Genomic DNA, 21,025 nt, shown 5'->3' with positions numbered 1-21,025 from the left:
AGAGCGGGGGGAGCACAGGCAAACAGACCCTACCCGGAGTGGAGGGAACAAGGCACACAGACCCTACACGGAGTGGGGGTAACACAGGCAAATAGACCCTACCCAGAGCAGGGGGAACAAGGCAAATAGACCCTACACGGAGTAGGGGAAACACAGGCAAATAGACCCTACCCAGAGCGGGGGAACACAGGCAGAGACCCTACGCGGAGTAGGGATAACACAGGTAAACAGACCCTACACGGAGCCGGGGTAACACAGGCAAACAGACCGTATACGGAGCGGGGGTAACACAGGCAAATAGACCCTACACGGAGCCGGGGTAACACAGGCAAATAGACCCCATGCGGAGTGGGGTAACAGGTCAACAGACCCTATGTGGAAACAGCTGCCGCCTAGATGAAGACACCTGTGACAGAGGGACTCCGGGATGGACACGTTTTGTTTTCAGACTCCAGGGCTGACAGTGGCCGGGGCCCTCAAGGAGACGGAGGCTGACTCGGGATGGAAGAAGACTGCCGCCGGACAGAAGCCAGCGACACAGGCACCGAGGCCACACGGAGGCCAGAGCAGAGCGGGAGCCCCTCCTCTTGACAGGGCGCCCCTGGCCGTGTCCCCGCAACACTCACACGCCACTCTCCGCTGGCCCGGGTCCCGAGATCCCCGCTTTAGCCCTCTCAGCCACAGAAGGGACCCCGTCACAGGCCTGGCTCAGGCCTGGCTCCCTCGTGCATGAAGACGAGGCCTGACCTGCCACCATGCGCCCGGGTCGGCATCAGGAGCCGGAGCAGGACCCCGGGCCTCTCCAGGGTCCACGCGAGGGCGGGGACTTGTTGTGGTTCTGCCGTGCGTCTTGGGGACCACCCTCAGCACCTCATCGCGAGATGCCCACTTCTCCAAATGGGCCCTCTGTGGAACACTCGGCCACCCGGCCCACTGCAGGTGGATATGGAATCGCGGCCGGGTTTCTGTGGGCATGGACAGGCTCCCCCTCCTGGCAAACACACCTGCTGGGCACTCGCCCGGGAGCTGAGGGCCAGCCAGGCCCACACACCCCACACAGCAACTCAAGCGTCACCGCAAGGCCTGGCCACTCAGGAACCTCCACAAAAGTGAGTGAGACGACCTAGCACTCAAGGAGCAGCCCTGCCCCGAGACGGGGTGAGCACGAACTGGCCGACACTGCCCAGGCCAGGGACCACCGCTGCCTGACGGTGCCCACTCTGGGGAGCCAGCGGACAGCCTCTCTTACTTTGCAGACGCCGTGTACCCCAACTGGGCTGAGCCACAGTGACAGCCAGCATCCCCTTCTCAGGCCTGACCACCAGGGCGCCGCTGGCCTCAGCTCACTGCACGCCGCCCTTGGGTCGGAGACAGGCCGGAGAACCCAGAAGTGCCCTCATCACACGCTGTCAACACTCCCCGATGACGCTGAGAGACATTCCCAAGCTCAGGACGCTTGGAGCTACCTGAGGACCACACGTCAGAGACACTCCCAGCTACTGAGGCTGGCGGCACTTTCCAACGTGGAAAGGGGGTGCCGGGAGCCTGATCCACGTGTTTTACGTGGACGGTCGGGACCTCAAAGCTGGTTCCCCTGGCAGCCACGGGGGTCTGGATGCCCACCTGGGGTCACACCTTGGTGGGGGCCCTGCCAGGCTCCAGGCCTCACTCCCCAAGTCCCATTCAGGAACAGTGGGAGAAGCAGCCACCTGAGCGGGCAGGGGTCAGACTCAAGACCCAGGGGACGTCCCAGGACCCAGACCACGACAGGGAGGGCCGGCAGGGGCTGCAGCCGAACATCCTGCCCTCCCTCGAGGAGACGCACGTCCGCAATGCCTACCTCACAGCGTCCAGTCTCTTATTCTGCCGGATGAGTTCAATGAACTCCTGGATTCTGAGGCTGAACTCCAGGCAGCTCTGAGGGCAAAGACAAGACGAGGGCTTAGACAGCACATCCCACAGAGCCCAGGTGCCCGGGTGCCGCACCCGCATGTCCACCAGCAGACCCCACAACCAAACCTCTGAACCCCTCTCTCACAGGCACGGGGAAGGCAGGGCTGAGGCTGCAGCTGCCACTTTAACCTGCAGCAGACTTTCCAGGGAACACTGGGTTCTGAATGTGAGTCCCGCCCCTGCTCCTGCAGCTGCGGTGGGGCGTGCAGCCGCCCAGCATTTCAACCCGAAGGCCGGGGCACTCAGGGCGCTTCCAGGAGCACAGCTGGGAGGGCAGAGCAGCAGGTGCAGCTGCTGGAGCAAAGGCACCAACCCCTCTGCAAGGACAAAGCAGCTTCCTGGGTCCCGCCCTGAGGCCACTGCTTCCTCTACATTCCCACCGGGCCTCTGGACCCAACTATCCCGAATGTAGACTGGGTGCTGGCTTGAGCCCGGGGCTGTTCTGGGAGAACGTGGGCAAGTCCTGTCCCAAGGTGCTGATGCCCCGGGTGGGGAGGAGACAGGGACCACATGTGGGGTTGCTGGCTGGTGCCTCACAGGGGCATGAGGCAGAGAAGCAAGCTTGGAGCAGGCAGGACCCAGGTTGGCAGGGTGGGGAAGAGACAGGGACCACATGTGGGGTTGCTGGCTGGTGCCTCACAGGGGCATGAGGCAGAGAAGCAAGCTTGGAGCAGGCAGGACCCAGGTCGGTAGGGCGGGGAGCGCCTGCACTGAGGTTATGGACGGGGGACCGCACAGACACCTGGCGAGAACACGGCGGGCAGAAGCCAGGGCCGGTGCCGAGGCCCCAGGCGGGTGGCACGTGGAACGGAGGCCTGGCCCAGGGGACACTGAGGTCCTAGGTGGCTGTGAGGCCGAGGGGCGGCTCGCGTGAAGGGAGGGCGCTTCCAGGATGTGTAGAAGACGGAGAGAGGCCGAGTTGGGGCTGCTGGCTGAAGGCACTATGCCTGAGGCGGGGGCCGGGGGGAAGCTCCTGCAGGACCAAGTCCCACATGTGTCTGCCTATGAGCCTCTCACGTGCACCTAAGGGAAGCCCAACCCTCAGTCTGAAATCTCAGCAACCTCAGTCCAATGTGGGCCGAGACTTGTGGCTGGGGTGCGGGCAGCGGCAACATTGACCACAGTCATCCAAGATGAGACGCGGATTCTACGGAAGTGACACGTCCGTCTAAACCGTAAGATCTTCCGTGTGGTTTCAGGACATTCTCAGGGCTTCACCCCGGAAACAGGATATAGGCGTGGGCACCACGGAGCGAGTCTTGGGCTGGGGCCGCGTGTCACTCTGGGTTCACATGGCCTGGCTCTCAGGACGGCATGAACAGAAACTCCACGTGGCAGATGAATCCACCCCGGACCACTGCATTTAAGTTGAAGCTCATCACTTCCACTTCCCAGAGCTTTTCCCACTGAGCTTTCTGAGGAGCCACCTGTGCTCCAGCCCACCCCACCTGCCAGACTTGCTGCCCCGACGCACAGAGCACCCACAGCAGTGGCTCCGCGTGGGTGTGGGGAGGACTGGGCTGCCCAGACCCCCCCGGGGGCCACCTGCCTTCCAGGGGCTCAGAGGGGCTCAGGTCCCTGTCCTGCTGCCTCTGCCCTGTACCCTCAGCCCCTCATCACCCTGTGTCCCTAGACAGACGGGTCAACAGGCTGGACGCAGAACTCACAGGCTTGCTCCAAGCTGGGGCAGGAGGACTGTCTCTGACCCCAGCAGTGGCACAGGCTCTGGGTGGGGAGTGCCAGGCTTGGTACAAATCAGCTGAGAGGCACAAAGTCATCCCAGGGTCCCGAGTCCCCACCCCACTAATCAGCAGGCAGACTTCGGTCAGCACTCACTCCGCTCCCTTCAGAGGCAGCCCGGCAGGAGAGGAAGGGAAGGGCCAGCGGGAAGAGACAGAGGCTCCCCACCAGGGCCCCACCTGCCTCCCAGGGGCTGCCTGATGGCTGCCTTGTCTACAGCAGGCGAGTGCCGGGGCTCTGTCTAAAGGCAGGACACAGCTGCCGAGGGGTTGCTCTAGAAGAGCAGGACTCTGGGCCCCCTCTAGGTTACCGCTTCACACAAAAGACACCTCAAACCTGCTTTTCAATGACACCTTTTGCTCTAGTAGGTTACTTTCAATGGGTCCACTAATATGTAAGTGTGTCTATGTCGTGAAACTTAGGTATTCAGACCCAAATCTAAAACACCGAGTTTACACTGTCCCATACAGCGTGGAGCGCCAACAAGGCTGTGTCCGCCCTGCGACAGGCGCCCACACTGATGGCTCCGTGTGGCTTTCGCACAGACGTGCAGCAAACAAATCACTGCTTCAGTGGCCTTCAGGGCCACTCACCCACCCATGCCTATGAAATCCATCTCTCAGCCAGGTCAAACTTGGGCCTCAAGTTTCTTTTCCCATCTAGGTTCGCACAGCTGGTCCCAGGGACCCGTTAGAGCACAGTCTGGCTCCTCCTTGCCTCCCCACACACCCCCCGGCGTGCGTGCACATGTGAGCAGACTGCACAGACAGCCGTGTAACCCGACTGGCTCGGCTGCATCTCGTACCGGGCATGTTTTCGTGTCATTTGGAGTCGTCAGGGCGCATTTCTGGACAGCATGCAAATATGGATTCAGGCCCCGTCCAGTCTCGACTTCATCCAACACCAGGCACACTCATCCAATCTCAACTCATCCAACACCAGGCACACTCATCCACCAGGCATCCAATCTCAAGTCATCCAACACCAGACACGCTCATCCACCAGGCATCCAATCTCAACTCATCCAACACCAGACACGCTCATCCACCAGGCATCCAATCTCAACTTCATCCAACACCAGGCATGCTCATCCACCAGGCATCCAATCTCAACTCATCCAACACCAGGCACACTCATCCACCAGGCATCCAATCTCAACTCATCCAACACCAGGCATGCTCATCCACCAGGCATCCAATCTCAACTTCATCCAATACCAGGCATGCTCATCCACCAGGCATCCAATCTCAACTCATCCAACACCAGGCACGCTCATCCAATCTCAACTCATCCAACACCAGGCACGCTCATCCACCAAGCATCCAATCTCAACTTCATCCAACACCAGACACGCTCATCCACCAGGCATCCAATCTCAACTTCATCCAATACCAGGCATGCTCATCCACCAGGCATCCAATCTCAACTCATCCAACACCAGGCACGCTCATCCAATCTCAACTCATCCAACACCAGGCACGCTCATCCACCAAGCATCCAATCTCAACTTCATCCAACACCAGACACGCTCATCCACCAGGCATCCAATCTCAAGTCATCCAACACCAGACACGCTCATCCACCAGGCATCCAATCTCAACTCATCCAACACCAGACACGCTCATCCACCAGGCATCCAATCTCAACTTCATCCAATACCAGGCACGCTCATCCACCAGGCATCCAATCTCAACTCATCCAACACCAGACACGCTCATCCACCAGGCATCCAATCTCAACTCATCCAACACCAGACACGCTCATCCACCAGGCATCCAATCTCAACTCATCCAACACCAGGCACGCTCATCCACCAGGCATCCAATCCCAAATCATCCAACACCAGACACACTCATCCACCAGACATCCAATCTCAACTCATCCAACACCAGACACGCTCATCCACCAGGCATCCAATCTCAACTTCATCCAACACCAGGCACGCTCATCCACCAGGCATCCAATCTCAACTCATCCAACACCAGACACACTCATCCACCAGGCATCCAATCTCAACTCATCCAACACCAGACACGCTCATCCACCAGGCATCCAATCCCAAATCATCCAACACCAGACACGCTCATCCACCAGGCATCCAATCTCAAGTCATCCAACACCAGACACGCTCATCCACCAGGCATCCAATCTCAACTCATCCAACACCAGACACGCTCATCCACCAGGCATCCAATCTCAACTTCATCCAATACCAGGCACGCTCATCCACCAGGCATCCAATCTCAACTCATCCAACACCAGGCACGCTCATCCAATCTCAACTCATCCAACACCAGGCATGCTCATCCAATCTCAACTCATCCAACACCAGGCACACTCATCCACCAGGCATCCAATCTCAAATCATCCAACACCAGACACGCTCATCCACCAGGCATCCAATCTCAAGTCATCCAACACCAGACACGCTCATCCACCAGGCATCCAATCTCAACTCATCCAACACCAGACACGCTCATCCACCAGGCATCCAATCTCAACTCCACCCAACACCAGACACGCTCATCCACCAGGCATCCAATCTCAACTTCATCCAATACCAGGCACGCTCATCCACCAGGCATCCAATCTCAACTCATCCAACACCAGACACACTCATCCACCAGGCATCCAATCTCAACTCATCCAACACCAGACACGCTCATCCACCAGGCATCCAATCTCAACTCATCCAACACCAGACACGCTCATCCACCAGGCATCCAATCTCAAATCATCCAACACCAGACACGCTCATCCACCAGGCATCCAATCTCAACTCATCCAACACCAGACACGCTCATCCACCAGGCATCCAATCTCAACTTCATCCAATACCAGGCACGCTCATCCACCAGGCATCCAATCTCAACTCATCCAACACCAGGCACGCTCATCCAATCTCAACTCATCCAACACCAGGCACGCTCATCCACCAGGCATCCAATCTCAACTCATCCAACACCAGGCACGCTCATCCAATCTCAACTCATCCAACACGAGGCATGCTCACCCAACCTCAACTCATCCAACACCAGGCATGCTCATCCACCAGGCATCCAATCTCAACTCCATCCAACACTAGACACATTCATCCACCAGGCATCCAATCTCAACTTCATCCAACACCAGGCACGCTCATCCAGTCTCAACTCATCCAACACGAGGCATGCTCACCCAACCTCAACTCATCCAACACCAGGCATGCTCATCCACCAGGCATTCAATCTCAACTTCATCCAACACCAGACACACTCATCCACCAGGCATCCAATCTCAACTTCATCCAACACCAGGCACGCTCATCCAATCTCAACTCATCCAACACGAGGCATGCTCACCCAACCTCAACTCATCCAACACCAGGCATGCTCATCCACCAGGCATTCAATCTCAACTTCATCCAACACCAGACACACTCATCCACCAGGCATCCAATCTCAACTTCATCCAACACCAGGCACGCTCATCCAGTCTCAACTCATCCAACACGAGGCATGCTCACCCAACCTCAACTCATCCAACACCAGGCATGCTCATCCACCAGGCATCCAATCTCAACTTCATCCAACACCAGACACACTTATCCACCAGGCATCCAATCTCAACTTCATCCAACACCAGGCATGCTCATCCAATCTCAACTCATCCAACACGAGGCATGCTCACCCAACCTCAACTCATCCAACACCAGGCATGCTCATCCACCAGGCATTCAATCTCAACTTCATCCAACACCAGGCACACTCGTCCCCCAGGCATGCATTCAGGGCCCCGAGTCCTGGCCCTGCCTGTCCCCACAGCAGCTTCAGACAGGTCGTGTGCTCGTGGCAAGCCCCCAACACCCTCCAGCAACACTGTCTGGCAGGTAATTAGGGCTTGCAGAAATATCCTGGCAGCACCAAGAACCTATCTTCCCTCTGACATCCACAGGAAACGGCCCTGGCGGAGTTCCCACTGTGAGGTGTGTGCCGGCTCCCTGGGAGGGAGTGTGGGGCTGGCACTGTGTGGTGGGGCCGCAGGTTACATACCAATTCTGGCTTTCCTTTTAGGGTTTCCATACCAAGGTCCAAACTCTCTTTAGGGGAGCCACTAGCCGCTCTACTTTTTCGTCCCGTCTTTGCTTCGTGCTTGTTTTGGCGGCCCTGAGTGGCAGTGTGTCACTCCTGGCTGGTAACTGCGTGCACCCTGCCAAACTCAGCCAGGGTGAGGTTAAAGCAGCGCTCAGTTTAGAAAACAGAAAAGTTTTGCTAATGGAGGCAGAAGTGTTAACATAAGTTAAAACATTTCTGCAAGCCCCTAGGGTGACAATGCCTTTTAATAAGCAGGTTTAAATTTTGTCCTTTAGGAGTCCATTTCTTAAGCTTCTTTTGGTCTCTAGAAAAGTCGGTACTCCGCCGGGCACGGTGGCTCATGCCTGTAATCCCAGCACTTTGGGAGGTTGAGGCAGGTGGATCACAAGGTCAGGAGATCAAGACCATCCTGGCCAACGTGGTGAAATCCCATGTCTACTAAAAATACAAAAATTAGCTGGGCATGGTGGCACATGCCTATAATCCCAGCTACTCAGGAGGCCAAGGCAAGAGAATCGCTTGAACACTGGAGGCAAGTGAGCCAAGATCGTGCCACTGCACTCCACCCTGGCGACAAAGTGAGACTCCGTCTCAAAGAAAAAAAAAAAGAAAAGAAAAGTGGGTATTCATTAACAATATCACAGCCCAGAGCTCTGCAGCCTCGCAGATGGAGAATGACTTCCCAACCAGCTTTTCTGTGTCTATAACTGAGTGCAGGGAGCGCACAGAGTACCCCCATGGAGCAGGACTGATCTGTCTCCAGGCTCTAAGCCCAGCAGCCCCAACACGCTGTGTGCACGTGGTCAGCCTCCTGTAACCCACCCCTTCTGAGCCTCATGCCAGGTGTACAGAAACTGTAATGCCAAATGAGGTGCATTTTTCCAGATTTTAGCCTAAAAGTGTAACACAGCCACCAAAAAAACTCCCAAACCCAACCCCCACCTTACAAACCAAAACCAAACTACCGTGAACCACCAGACAAGGGGGTGCTGGCTCCAGGGCAGGTGGTGCAGCCTCGGCCCCGACCCACTCCCACCCCAACCTGGGAGTCCGTGCACCTTCATCTTCCGGAGCCGGGACTTGTTGTCATGGCACCAGGCCAGGCAGGTGGCCGTCTCACGCCTCTCCAGGGACTCCTCCACCTCTTTGGCCGTCAGGAACATCTCAATATTCACTAGGTCCTTAGAGGAAGGAAGCAGCACCTGATCAGAATGTGCTGGCTCAAGGCCCCCATGCCACCCTCCCACACCCCAGCCTCCATGAGGCAGGCCCAGCACCGGCCACCGCTCGAGATGTATCTCCAGTCCACACTGTGGGTCTGCACTCGTGGACTACTCAGGGCCGCTCTGAGATCCTAGGAACAGAACAGCCCCCAAGGACCAAAAGGTCAGACGCTCACGTAGACAGCAGCCATAGCCGGGCAAGGGAGCCAGGCTGGCCCCACCTGTCCATGGAGAGGAGCTGCTGAGACACACATGCAGGCAGGGCCAGGCCACATGCCAGGTGGCCCCGTCTCCACTCCCCACAGCCCCCCAGCACATCTACAGCCCCTCCCTGGGCAGCCCCCTCATTTCAAAATCAACAGTAAGCAAATAATAACATGCTAAATAATACATAAACTTATGGCTAATATCACGGTAGTTACAACCAATGATTTATATGAAAGCAAAGAAAACAAAAAAAAAAAAACAAAAAAAACCCCAAAAAAAACAGAGTAACCCAGGCTTAGTTAGCATCAAGTCTCCACTAGTGGCCAGGCACAGGGGGTGGGTGCTCAGTGCCTAGCAGTGGAACCCATGGTCTCTGGCAGGGGCAGGACAGCAGCTGGTATGGGGCTCCACCAGGCACGGCAAGGCTGGGGGCAAGCGCTCAGGTGGTCCTCAGCAGCAATGACTCCCGACCTTCCCCAGTGGGACCAAGGACAGCACCTCTGCCTGCACATAGCCCAGGACCCAACGGCCCAGGATGAGGCCACAGTTCACCACTTGGGTCCCACAGCCCCACGTCTGGACCACCGGCCTCACAGATGCGCTGTTTTCTTTGATGATTTCTCTTTTCTGAAACCCCTCATAATGTTGTTTTCTTGCACCTTTTCTTTCATGATTTCTTGTTTCTGAAACCCCTTCATAGCGTTTTCTTGCATGTTTGCTTTGATGATTTCTCTTTTCTGAAACCCCTCATAGTGTTGTTTTCTTGCATCTTTTCTTTAACGGTTTCTTGTTTCTGAAACCCCTTCATAGCGTTTTCTTGCATGTTTGCTTTGATGATATCTTTTTTAAAGCCCCTTCATAGCGTTTTCTTGCACATTTGCTTTATTTCTTTTCTGAAGCCCCTTCATAGCGTTTTCTTGCACAATTGCTTTGATGATTTCTTTTCTGAAGCCCCTTCATAGTGTTTTCTTGCATGTGTGCTTTTGTTTGTTATTTTGAGACAGAGTCTCGCTCTGCCGCCCAGGCTGGAGTGCAGTGGCGCAATCTCCACTCACTGCTAGCTCCGCCTCCTGGGTTCACACCATTCTCCTGCCTTGGCCTCCCGGGTAGCTGGGACTACAGGCGCCCGCCACCATGCCCAGCTAAATTTTTGTATTTTTAGTAGAGACAGGGTTTCACCGTGTTAGCCAGGATGGTCTCGATCTCCTGAACTCGTGATCTGCCCGCCTCGGCCTCCCAAAGTGCTGGGATTACAGGCGTGAGCCACCGTGCCCGGCCTCTTGCATGTTTGCTTTAATGATTTCTTTTCTGAAGCCCCTCCATAGCGTCTTCTTGCACGTTCGCTTTGATGATTTCTTTTCTGAAGCCCCTCCATAGTGTCTTCTTGCACGTTTGCTTTGATGATTTCTTTTCTGAAGCCCCTCCATAGCGTCTTCTTGCATGTTTGCTTTGATTTCTTTTCTGAAGCCCCTTCATAGCGTTTTCTTGCACGTTTGCTTTGATGATTTCTTTTCTGAAGCCCCTTCATAGCGTTTTCTTGCACGTTCGCTTTGATAATTTCTTTCTAAAGCCCCTTCATAGCGTTTTCCTGCATGTTGATGATTCTTTTCTGAAGCCCCTTCATAGCGTTTTCTTGCATGTTTGCTTTGATTTCTTTTCTGAAGCCCCTTCATAGCGTTTTCTTGCACGTTTGCTTTGATGATTTCTTTTCTGAAGCCCCTTCATAGCGTTTTCTTGCACGTTCGCTTTGATAATTTCTTTCTAAAGCCCCTTCATAGCGTTTTCCTGCATGTTGATGATTCTTTTCTGAAGCCCCTTCATAGCGTTTTCTTGCATGTTTGCATTGATGATTTCTTTTCTGGAGCCCCTTCATAGCGTTTTCTTGCATGTTTGCTTTGATGATTCTTTTCTGAAGCCCCTTCATAGTGTTTTCTTGCATGTTTGCTTTGATGATTTCTTTTCTGAAGCCCCTTCAGGGCAGGCGAATGTTGGGTCTCCCACAAAGTCTTGCTTTGTTTTGCAACTTGAAAAACCATTTTTTTTTTTTTTTGAGACAGGGTCTCGCTCTCTTGTCCAGACTGGATGGAATGCAGTGGTGAGATCACGGCTCACTGTTGCCTCAAATTCCTGGGCTCAAGTGATCATCCCACCTCAGCCTCCTGAGTAGCTGGGACTACAGGCGCACACCACCATGCCCAGTTAATTTTTTATTTTTATACAAATAGGGTCTTGCCACATTGCCCAGGCTGGTCTTGAACTCCTGGGCTCAAGTGATGCTCCCACCCTGGTCTCCCAAAGGCCTTGTTTTGTAGTTTTGCTCTAAATTTCAGGAGGTGGCTCCTGGTCTATATCCTGCCTCATGTCCCATCCACACAGCCTCGGGGTCTGAACCCAGCTGGATCTCTCTTTCTGAGGGTTTCTCCAATGTCCGGGTCTCCGGTTGTGAGAGTCACATGAAAGATGTGAGGCCAGCTGGCAGCAGGCTCGTACGTCAACTGAAACTGGAAACCATGTAAGTGAACTGGTTTTCTGTCTCACACGAAATGCTCATGCTGACTTTTGTTTGTTTGTTTTGAGACAGGGTGTTGTCCTGTTGCCCAGGCTGGAGTGCAGTGGTGCAATCTTGGCTCACTGCAGCCTCCACCTCCTGGGCTCAAGTGATCCTCCCACTGCAGCCTCCAGAGTAGCTGGGACCCCAGGCACCCACTAACACTCCCAGCTAATTTGAAAAAAATTTTGTAGAGAAGGGTTCTCACTTTGCTGCCCAGGCTGGTCTCAAACTCCTGGGCTCAACGGATCCGCTCGCCTCAGCCTCCCAGAGTGCTAGGATTACGGGTTCAAAGCCCTGCGTCCAGCCTAAGGCGGCACAGGCAGGCGCACAGCACCAGCCACACTGAGGACTCTGTTCTGCCCCTCCTGGGCAGCCTTCCCTCGGCAGCAGGCTTCCTGTCCTGTTCCTGGGTGGCCTTCCCTGGGCAGCAGCTTCCTGTCCTGTTCCTGGGTGGCCTTCCCCCGGCAGCAGCTTCCTGTCCTGTCTCGTCTGGGACCTTGCTCCAATCCAGAGCATGAGGTTATTTTCCTAAGTTTGTCACGTCTCCAATTTTGGTGCACAGGAATTTTGATGCACAGGTAGGAAACTGGGGTCCCACGTGGGAATTTCATGGCGCCCCCTACAGGAAGTCCAGGTCTGACCAGCGCAGACGGGGTTTACATTTCCACAACCTGGCAGCTCCCCCCTCGGCCACAGCAGCACCTTCCCCAGGGCTTCCTAGTGCCGTGGTCACCTGTGGTCAAAAGCGATTCCTCAGCTCAACGCCCTCCGGAGCATCTCAGCGGAAAGAACCCCTCCCCCCCAACCCAGTCCTCATGGGTTCCACACGCCCACCTTCTTCCACACAGCAGCTCCAGGCCCTCTTTGGGACAGACACGCTCAGGGCACCCCAACACCTCGAGTCTAGCCTGTCTCACCCTGCTGAGGCCTACTCCAACTGGCCTTAGAATCATCAGCCCTCCCATATCCACCCTGCTCTACGCACTTCTGTGGAACGCGTGACCTGTGCCCACCACAGGACCCCCTTCTTTCACTTCACACCTCTCTCCCCCAACACAGTGCACATTCCCTGGGCCAGGGGCACCCACAGCTTATGCTTCAGCAGCCACCGCCAGGTTGCTTGGCCACACCCCGTAGGTCCCAAGGACAATGTGCTGGGCGTTTAGGAGAGGATGGCTAGGTCATCTGTGAACACACGGTGGGCCGCCCCAGGCAGCCAGGACATATGGGCAGCACGGAGTGAGGGCCTGTGCATTGGGGGAAGCCGGGCACACGGGGCCAGGGAGGCGGGCGGGTGGGTGGGACAGGCACGTGGGACGGGGCACCGGAGCAGACATGTGCTGGCCCCACTGTCCGTCACATGAGCCTGGGCAGGTGCAGGCGAGAATGCCCTTCCCTGACACCCAGGTGGAGGAAAAATGGCACCAGATGGGGGCCACAGCAGCCCAGTGGGCAGCTCGGCAGAGGCATCACAGACGACCCCGTCCAGCGACGAGAATGTTGGGTGCACACTGGAGTGGCTGCGAGTCATGACCTGGAGACTTCGGAAACTCAACAAGACTGCAGGGCACCCAGGAGCACCAGCCGCGGTCACCGCAGAGGATCAGTGCACTTTGCCATGTGGCAGATCAACTCATGGCACAGCTGTGACACGTCACACTCACACTTGTGAACCGAGACGCCATACCCCAGCGGTGCCGAGAGCAACAGCACTGTGCAGGTCTGGGCAAGTGAGGGCCTCCAGGACACGAAGACTCACTCGCTCACCCTGCCCACTGGGCAGCTGCTCGCCACTCCCCTCCTGGAGGGCAGGACGGACACCACACACACAGGAGCAGGGAGGCCGTGCAGCAGTGGGGAGAAGGCATGGGTGGGAGGGTGCCGCTCCGCCCAGGGCAGCTTCTGAGAGAAGCTCAACGAGGTGCGGGACAAATGCCGAGGACAGGAGCCAGCAAGAGGGTGGGGCCGGGTGAGGACAGGAGCCAGCAAGAGGGTGGGGCCGGGTGAGGACAGGAGCCAGCAAGAGGGTGGGGCCAGGTGGGGACAGGAGCCAGCAAGAGGGTGGGGTCAGGTGGGGACAGGAGCCAGCAAGAGGGTGGGGTCAGGTGGGGACAGGAGCCAGCAAGAGGGTGGGGCCGGGTGGGTCTGGGGGTGAGTCTAGAGTGTGGGGCCAGGTGGGCCTGCGGGTGAGTCCGGAGTATGGGGCCGGGTGGGCCTGCGGGTGAGTCCAGAGTGTGGGGCCGGGTGGGCCTGCGGGTGAGTCTGGAGTGTGGGGGCCGGGGTGGGCCTGCGGGTGAGTCCAGAGTGTGGGGGCTGGGGTGGGCCTGGGGGTGAGTCTGGAGTGTGGGGGCCGGGGTGAGCCTGCGGGTGAGTCTGGAGTGTGGGGGCCGGGGTGAGCCTGTGGGTGAGTCTGGAGTGTGGGGGCCGGGGTGGGCCTGGGGGTGAGTGTGGAGTGTGGGGGCCGGGGTGGGCCTGCAGGTGAGTGTGGAGTGTGGGGGCCAGGGTGGGCCTGCGGGTGAGTCCAGAGTGTGGGGGCTGGGGTGAGCCTGTGGGTGAGTCTGGAGTGTGGGGTCCGGGGTGGGCCTGGGGGTGAGTCTAGAGTGTGGGGCCGGGTGGGCCTGCAGGTGAGTGTGGAGTGTGGGGGCCAGGGTGGGCCTGCGGGTGAGTCTGGAGTGTGGGGGCCGGGGTGAGCCTGTGGGTGAGTCTGGAGTGTGGGGGCCGGGGTGGGCCTGGGGGTGAGTCTAGAGTGTGGGGCCGGGTGGGCCTGCAGGTGAGTGTGGAGTGTGGGGGCCAGGGTGGGCCTGTGGGTGAGTCTGGAGTGTGGGGGCCAGGGTGAGCCTGTGGGTGAGTCTGGAGTGTGGGGGCCGGGGTGGGCCTGGGGGTGAGTCTAGAGTGTGGGGCCGGGTGGGCCTGCAGGTGAGTGTGGAGTGTGGGGGCCAGGGTGGGCCTGCGGGTGAGTCTGGAGTGTGGGGCCGGGTGGGCCTGCGGGTGAGTCTGGAGTGTGGGGGCCAGGGTGGGCTTGGGGGTGAGTCTGGAGTGTGGGGCCGGGTGGGCCTGCGGGTGAGTCTGGAGTGTGGGGGCCAGGGTGGGCCTGGGGGTGAGTCTAGAGTGTGGGGCCAGGGTGGGCCTGCAGGTGAGTCTGGGAGTGTGGGGCCGGGTGGGCCTGGGGGTGAGTCTGGAGTGCCGCAAGGCGGGGGAGCTGGGCAGGAGCGTGACAGGAGTGTAGGGGAGGCTGTGAGCCAGCAGGGCCTGCAGATGGCTGCATGGGGGGGTGAGTGTGGCCCCACGGGCACCCGAGGCCTTGGACTGCACAATGTGAGGCCGCCTCCAAGGCTGGGAAGGGAGCCTTGTGCTGGGGTTGAATGCAGCCAGGGCTGAGGCCCATGATGCCCCAGGTGGGAGCCACACACATGTGGGTGGGATTTAAGCCGTGGAAAGAGAGAAGACCCCTGGTTAGACAGAAGCAGGGAGGAGGTGGGCTGAGGAGCCATGGCAGGGGAGCAGCATGGGAGGGAGGCCTGTGGGGCCAGGCGCATGGCTGGGCATGGGGAGGCTGGGCCCGGGACAGGGCCATGGGGCACAATCCTCTCGCACAAGTCCTGCCTGAGAGGTTCTCAAGTGTTGTCATCTCAGTCAAATGGAACACGGACGCCACCTTAATCCGAGTCAGGTGAGGCTGTGCTCCCACAGCGGGATCTGGACAGGGGCAAGGGCGACGGGCCCAAGTGCTGGTCTGGGAGGCTCCAACTGCCATGGGCCCCCACGGCAGTGGACAACTGACCGATGGCAGAGAGGCCGCCCCAGCTAACCTGGCCCAAAGGTGCCAGAGGGCAGCACCGCCCAGCGTCTACTCAGCTGTACCCACGGAGGGCAAGGGTGCCACGTGTTTCTACAGGGTGCCGCAGAAAACACGGAAAACGCACCCTCCTGAGATAAAGGCAAAGCTCTCACGAGGCAGCAATGGAGCATGTGTCAGCGCAAAACCCAGGGTGCAGGCAGCGGGCGGGAAAATCCTAAGCAGGATGTGTGCAGACACCACAGGAAATGAGAAGAACCTGGAGAGCCGCTTAGACACTGACGTCCTGCCTTCAGAAGGCTAAGTCCCAGGTGCGTTTCCACCAAGGGTCAGGGCCTCTCAGCTGGGGAGGAGGCCCTCACCACAGTGCGGACACACACACGGGGTGGGGGAGAAACACGCACACGGGGGGGGCACACACACGGGAAGGGGACACACGCACACAGGGGTGGGGACATGCACACGGGGGGAGGGGGACACGCACACGGGGAGGGGGACACACACACACACACTGGAGGGGGGACACACGCACACGGGGGTGGGGACACGCACACCGGGGGAGTGGGACACGCACACAGGGAGGGGGACACACACACACTGGAGGGGGGACACACGCACACGGGGGTGGGGGGAGGGGAACACAAGCATGTAGGGACACAGGCATGCCGGGGGACATGCCACAGGGCGGCTGGCCACAGGCCTGGGGCCAGCTGGGGCGCTGTGCCTGCGTCTGGCGGGCACCCACCTCGATGCCGCTCTGGCGCGCCAGCTTGACGGCCGTGTTGTAGTAGCCGCAACGCAGCAGGTGCTCCACCATCATGCGATCCATACGCTTCCTCTTCCACACGCTGGCCGCCGCGGGCTGGTCGCTGCTGTGCTCTTTGAGGTGCTCGATCCGGCGCTTGCACAGCTTGGCGCTCTCATCCTCCGCCTGGATGGATTCCACCGCCTGAGCCACACACAACAGAGGCCCGTTCAGGACAGGGATGCCCCACAGCCCTGCACCAAGGGAGGCCAGGCTGCCCCAATCCACAACACTCACAAGGAGAAAAGCGGGGATTAAGGGACAGAAAAAAAACCGTGCTCTACCGAGTCCACCAGGCAGGTGTGCCCGGCCCAAGAGCTGCAGACAGAGGCAGTGAAAATCCACCACCCTGGATCTGCAGCTTCTCTCTGCTATTTCTGGCTTTATATTAATATACCCTGAAGCCATGTTGCCAGATGCATACAATTTCAAATTTGCTATGCCTTTCTGGTTAAACTGTTTATCATTATAAGGTGACTTAAAAAAAATCTTTTGCAATACTTTTTTTCTTAAAGTCAATTTTGTTAAAAATGAATCAGGCTAGATAGAAACGTTCCAGGCCTGTGCTGCCCAACACAGCTGCCACCAGCCCACGTGGCCGCCACACACTTAAGGGCAGTGGTGCAACTGAGGAACTGAATTCTTCGTTACAATTTGACAGCACGCACGGCGACTGACTACTGGACAGATCCAGGATCCGGGCTGGCTTCTTTCAGCACATTCTACCAATTTTGGCTTCCAACTGCTGTGCAGAAATCAGCTGTCCGGCTGTCTGTTGCCCCTTTGGAAGTGATCTTTTGCCCTCAGGAGCTTTTCAAATATTTCTTTGTCTCTGTTTTCTTCAGTTCCACCACGGGAAAATCCCATGTCGGTTTATTTTCACTTACTCTGTGTCGGATTCTGACCTGGTGGTACTCATCAGTTCTGAAACCTTGGTAACTCTCCCCGCACCATCTCTGTCCCCACCCACTGGTGGGCTCTGGTGAAACACGCCACAGGTTTCTGCTCTATTCCATGCTTTACTCTCGCAGCCACTTTGATTTTTCAGTCTCTGTGCTCCATTCTCGATCACCCTCCAGTTCACTAATTCTGTCTTTAGCTTTGTCTGTTAACTGTTAAACTGTTATAGGCAAATGTTGAGTTTTTCATTTTTGGTTATTATATTTCCCATTTCTTGAAATTTTAATTCCTTTTAAATTCTGAATTTTTTTTTGTTTGTTTGTTTTTTTGGAGACAGAGTCTCTGTGCAGGCTGAAGCGCAGCGGTGCGATCTCAGCTCACTGCAACCTCCAGCTCCTGGGTTCAAGTGATTCTCCTGCCTCAGCCTCCCGAGTAGCTGGGACCACAGGCGTACACCATGCCCGGCTAATTTTTTGTATTTTTAATAGAGACGGGGTTTCGCCATGTTGGCCAGGCTGGTCTTGAATTCCTGACCTCAGGTGATCCGCCTGCCTTGGCCTCCCAAAGTGCTGGGATTACAGGCGTGAGCCACTGTGCCTGGCCAATCACTTTTTTAAGACAGTGTCTCACTCTGTTGCCCAGTCTGGAGTACAGTAACACAATCTCTGCTCACTACAACCTCGACCTCCTGGGCTCAAGCGATTCTCCTGCCTCAGCCTCCCAATTAGCTGAGACTACAGGTGTGTGCCACCACGCCTGGCTATTTTTTGTAGAGATGGGGTTTTGCCATGTTGCCCAGGCTGATCTCAAACTCCTGGGCTCAAGCAATCTACCTGCCTCGCCCTTCCAAAGTGAGCCACAGTGTCCAGCCTTAAGTCACTTTTTATACTGTCTGTTCCCTGCAGAGACTTTCAAACTCTTTTTTTGAGATAGGGTCTCGCTGTCGCCCAGCTAGAGAGTGCGGTGGCATGATCGTGGCTCACTGCAGCCTTGACCTCCTGGGCTCAAGCAATCCTTCTGCCTCAGCCTCCTGAGTATCTGCTGGGGCTACAGGAGGACACCAGTACGCCTGGCTATTTTTTATGTTTTGTGGAGATGGGGTCTCCCTGTGCTGCCCAGGCTGGTCTCAAACTCCTGCGCTCAAGTTATTCTGCTGCCTCAGCTTTCCACAGTGCTTTCCAGGTGTTAGCCACCGCGCCCAGCCTGCTTCTGTTCTTTAAGCACAGTAAGGTGTGGCACCTGGCAGCCCCTGCACCTGCAGTCCGTGCAGCCCTCTGTCTACTGCCTGCTGGGTCTCCAATCCATCGTGGTGTCTTGAGACAGGGTCTCACTGTCGCTTAGGCTGTCTCTGTGCTGGACGTTGTACTTGAAAACTGAGAATCTAAGAATCATCTTATACCCATATTGAAGGTATCCTCCCCAAGAAAGAATCTGAATTGACTCTGCCCGGAGCTGGAAGGCACCACCAGCCGGGACCACCTCACTGGAGTGAAGGCTGAGGGTCTCCAATCACCCCAGTCCTCTGAACGTAGGCTGCAACGCTGTGTCAACGCCAGTCCACTTCTGGTACACCCCACCCTGAGCTGTAGTACCGTGGGGTCCCATCTTCTCTCCACTGGGCCCCACTTTCCAAGGCCTGGGTCATCGGTCCTCACCTCCATCTGGCCTGGCCAGCACTCCAGGGGGCAACAGCAGTCTCTTGCTGCTCACCTCTGACCCCTGCCCTCCGGTTCTGGCCTGGCGATTCCTTTCGGTTTCATGGTTTATTGGGTATTTTCAGTGCGACGTTTCAAGATATCTCATCCCACTTTCTGGGTGTCCTCAGTGGGCCAGATTAGTCCCAACGCCCCTGTCCACCAATCCCAGTGACAAGGAACTCCACACGCTCCTTGGAGGTGAAATTCCATCTAAAAATAATCGATCAGGCCGCGTGCAGTGGCTTACACCTGTAATTTCAGCTTTGGGAGGCCAAGGCAGGTGAATCACCTGAGGTCAGGAGTTCGAGACCAGCCTGGCTAACATGGTGAAACCCTGTCTCTACTAAAAATACAAAAATTAGACGGGCATGGTGGTGGGCGCCTGTAGTCCCAGCTACTCGTGAGGCTGAGGCAGAAGAATCGCCTGAACCCGGGAGGTGGAGGCTGCAGTGAGCTGAGATCGCACCACTGAACTCCAGCCTGAATGACACAGTGGGACTCTGTCTCAAAAAAAAAAAAAAAAAAAAATCAATCAACCTGCTATACATCCTGGTCTCCCTGTGGCCTGGACTCTGGACACTCCTGGAGCAAGACAACACGGTCTCTACAGGAACAGGAAGCTGGCCTGCTCAGCCGACAGTGGCCCCAGAAGGCAGACAGCAGGGAAGGGGGCCCCCAACCGCACCTCCCGCGTTCCCATCATTGCAGCTTGCCTGTCTTAGGACTCATTTTCGAGACAAAAGGGGTGTCCATGCCCCAGACCGAAGAGGGACCGCCGGGCGGGACCAACCTTCCTCTTGAGGACGCTGAGCTTCTCCACCACGCCGTCCAGCAGGCTGACCACGGAGTCCACGGCGGGGCAGCCGCTCAGCGTCTTCTCCAGCTCGGCCACCACCATGGTGACGTGGCTGGTCTCCCGGTCAATGTTCTTCTGAGCGGCGCGAAAGCGTTTGTTCAGCGTCTCGTAGGGCACCTGGAGAGGAAGAAGGATGGTGAGGGATCTGCTCCCCTGGTGTGAGCCCCACCAGCCCCACACCCAGGACACACCAGGTCTCCTCAAGGCACTTGTAGAGGCAGAAGTCTCAGAAGGTTCATGGTCTCATAGTATCTACTCTAAACCTCAACCAAGACCCACAAAAGCCCTGCTGAATGGAGAGCCACTCCACATCCCTGGATGAGAAGCAACCTCAATTTTTGCCAAAAACATTGTACGTGTATGTTGACAAAATAATCCCAAAGTTCATCCAGAATAACGAACAGTTAAAGAAATTTCCAAACAGGAGAGGAGTGACCAGGGTGTGAGGCTATCAGACGGTAAAACACAGGCCTGGCCGGTGATCAGCCAAGCTGCTGCGGCTGCAGGCGCCACCACACTAGGCCAGGCCGGGCAGGGACAACGGTGCATGGGGCGTGGGCTCCACACGGGCTGGGGTTGGGCACAGCAAGCCTCAAACACGCACGTGAAGCCACAAGCGCATGACCCACACCTCTCCTGTGTGACAACATTTGCCTTCCCCACTCGTAAGAACCATCCATTCCCTGTGGAAAATAAGCCTATCAAGGAGAATCTTAAAGTCATCGTTAGTTTTCTGTCCCTCTGAGAGAAGCGCTGCTGAGTTCTTCTCCGCCCGTTTCCTGTGCTCTACGGTTTGAAAGCAGCATGACAGAATCACGCCCCAGCGCTCCCCGGCCTCTGTGGCCGGGCTCCCGCAGGAAACACTGCCCGCGGTCCTGGCTGCGCTGGCGGCCGGCAGCTCACCACACAGCACATCAGCAACACGGCCGTGCTGCCGCCCAAGAGCAGTGGGCCCAACTCTGCCGTCGCAGCTGTGCCGGAACAAGCGCTCCACCTCCGCCTCCTCTCCAGCCGTGCCCAACCATGGAGGACAGACTCTCGGGTACCGCCTGCTCCCCCGGCCCTGGGCACGCCTCGACCTCGTGTCAGCCACTGTGCTTAGCCGTGAGGCCACGTGAGGAAGGCAGGGCTGCAGTGAGGGAGACCTGGACGCAGCTCAGCGCTTGGGCTTCCCAGAAGTAGGGACAGCCAGGGCAACAGAGACAGGACTGGCCTCAGCCAAGG

The 21,025-nt window shown here is 57.1% G+C and overlaps 1 protein-coding gene across 6 annotated transcripts in view; it reads right to left on the bottom strand.

The window, feature by feature from the left end:
- MAEA (macrophage erythroblast attacher, E3 ubiquitin ligase) overlaps nt 1-21,025 on the bottom strand; it is a 52,494-nt gene that overhangs the window by 9,813 nt on the left and 21,656 nt on the right. For 3 of the 6 annotated variants that reach the window (XM_004038321.4, XM_063705161.1, XM_004038323.5), the window contains exons 2-5: nt 19,736-19,918; nt 16,289-16,492; nt 8,825-8,947; nt 1,841-1,917 (exon numbers count right to left, since the gene is read on the bottom strand). In XM_004038321.4, coding sequence (XP_004038369.1) covers nt 1,841-1,917; nt 8,825-8,947; nt 16,289-16,492; nt 19,736-19,918 — 587 coding nt within the window. The remainder of the gene's footprint in view (nt 1-1,840; nt 1,918-8,824; nt 8,948-16,288; nt 16,493-19,735; nt 19,919-21,025) is intronic. The other 3 variants (XM_004038322.4, XM_055384312.2, XM_055384313.2) reach the window with 2 other exon arrangements.

This window comes from Gorilla gorilla, chromosome 3 (assembly GCF_029281585.2).
Source record: "Gorilla gorilla gorilla isolate KB3781 chromosome 3, NHGRI_mGorGor1-v2.1_pri, whole genome shotgun sequence".
In the NCBI taxonomy this organism is placed as follows: Eukaryota; Metazoa; Chordata; class Mammalia; order Primates; family Hominidae; genus Gorilla; species Gorilla gorilla.
This window is presented reverse-complemented; position numbering and strand designations above follow the sequence as displayed.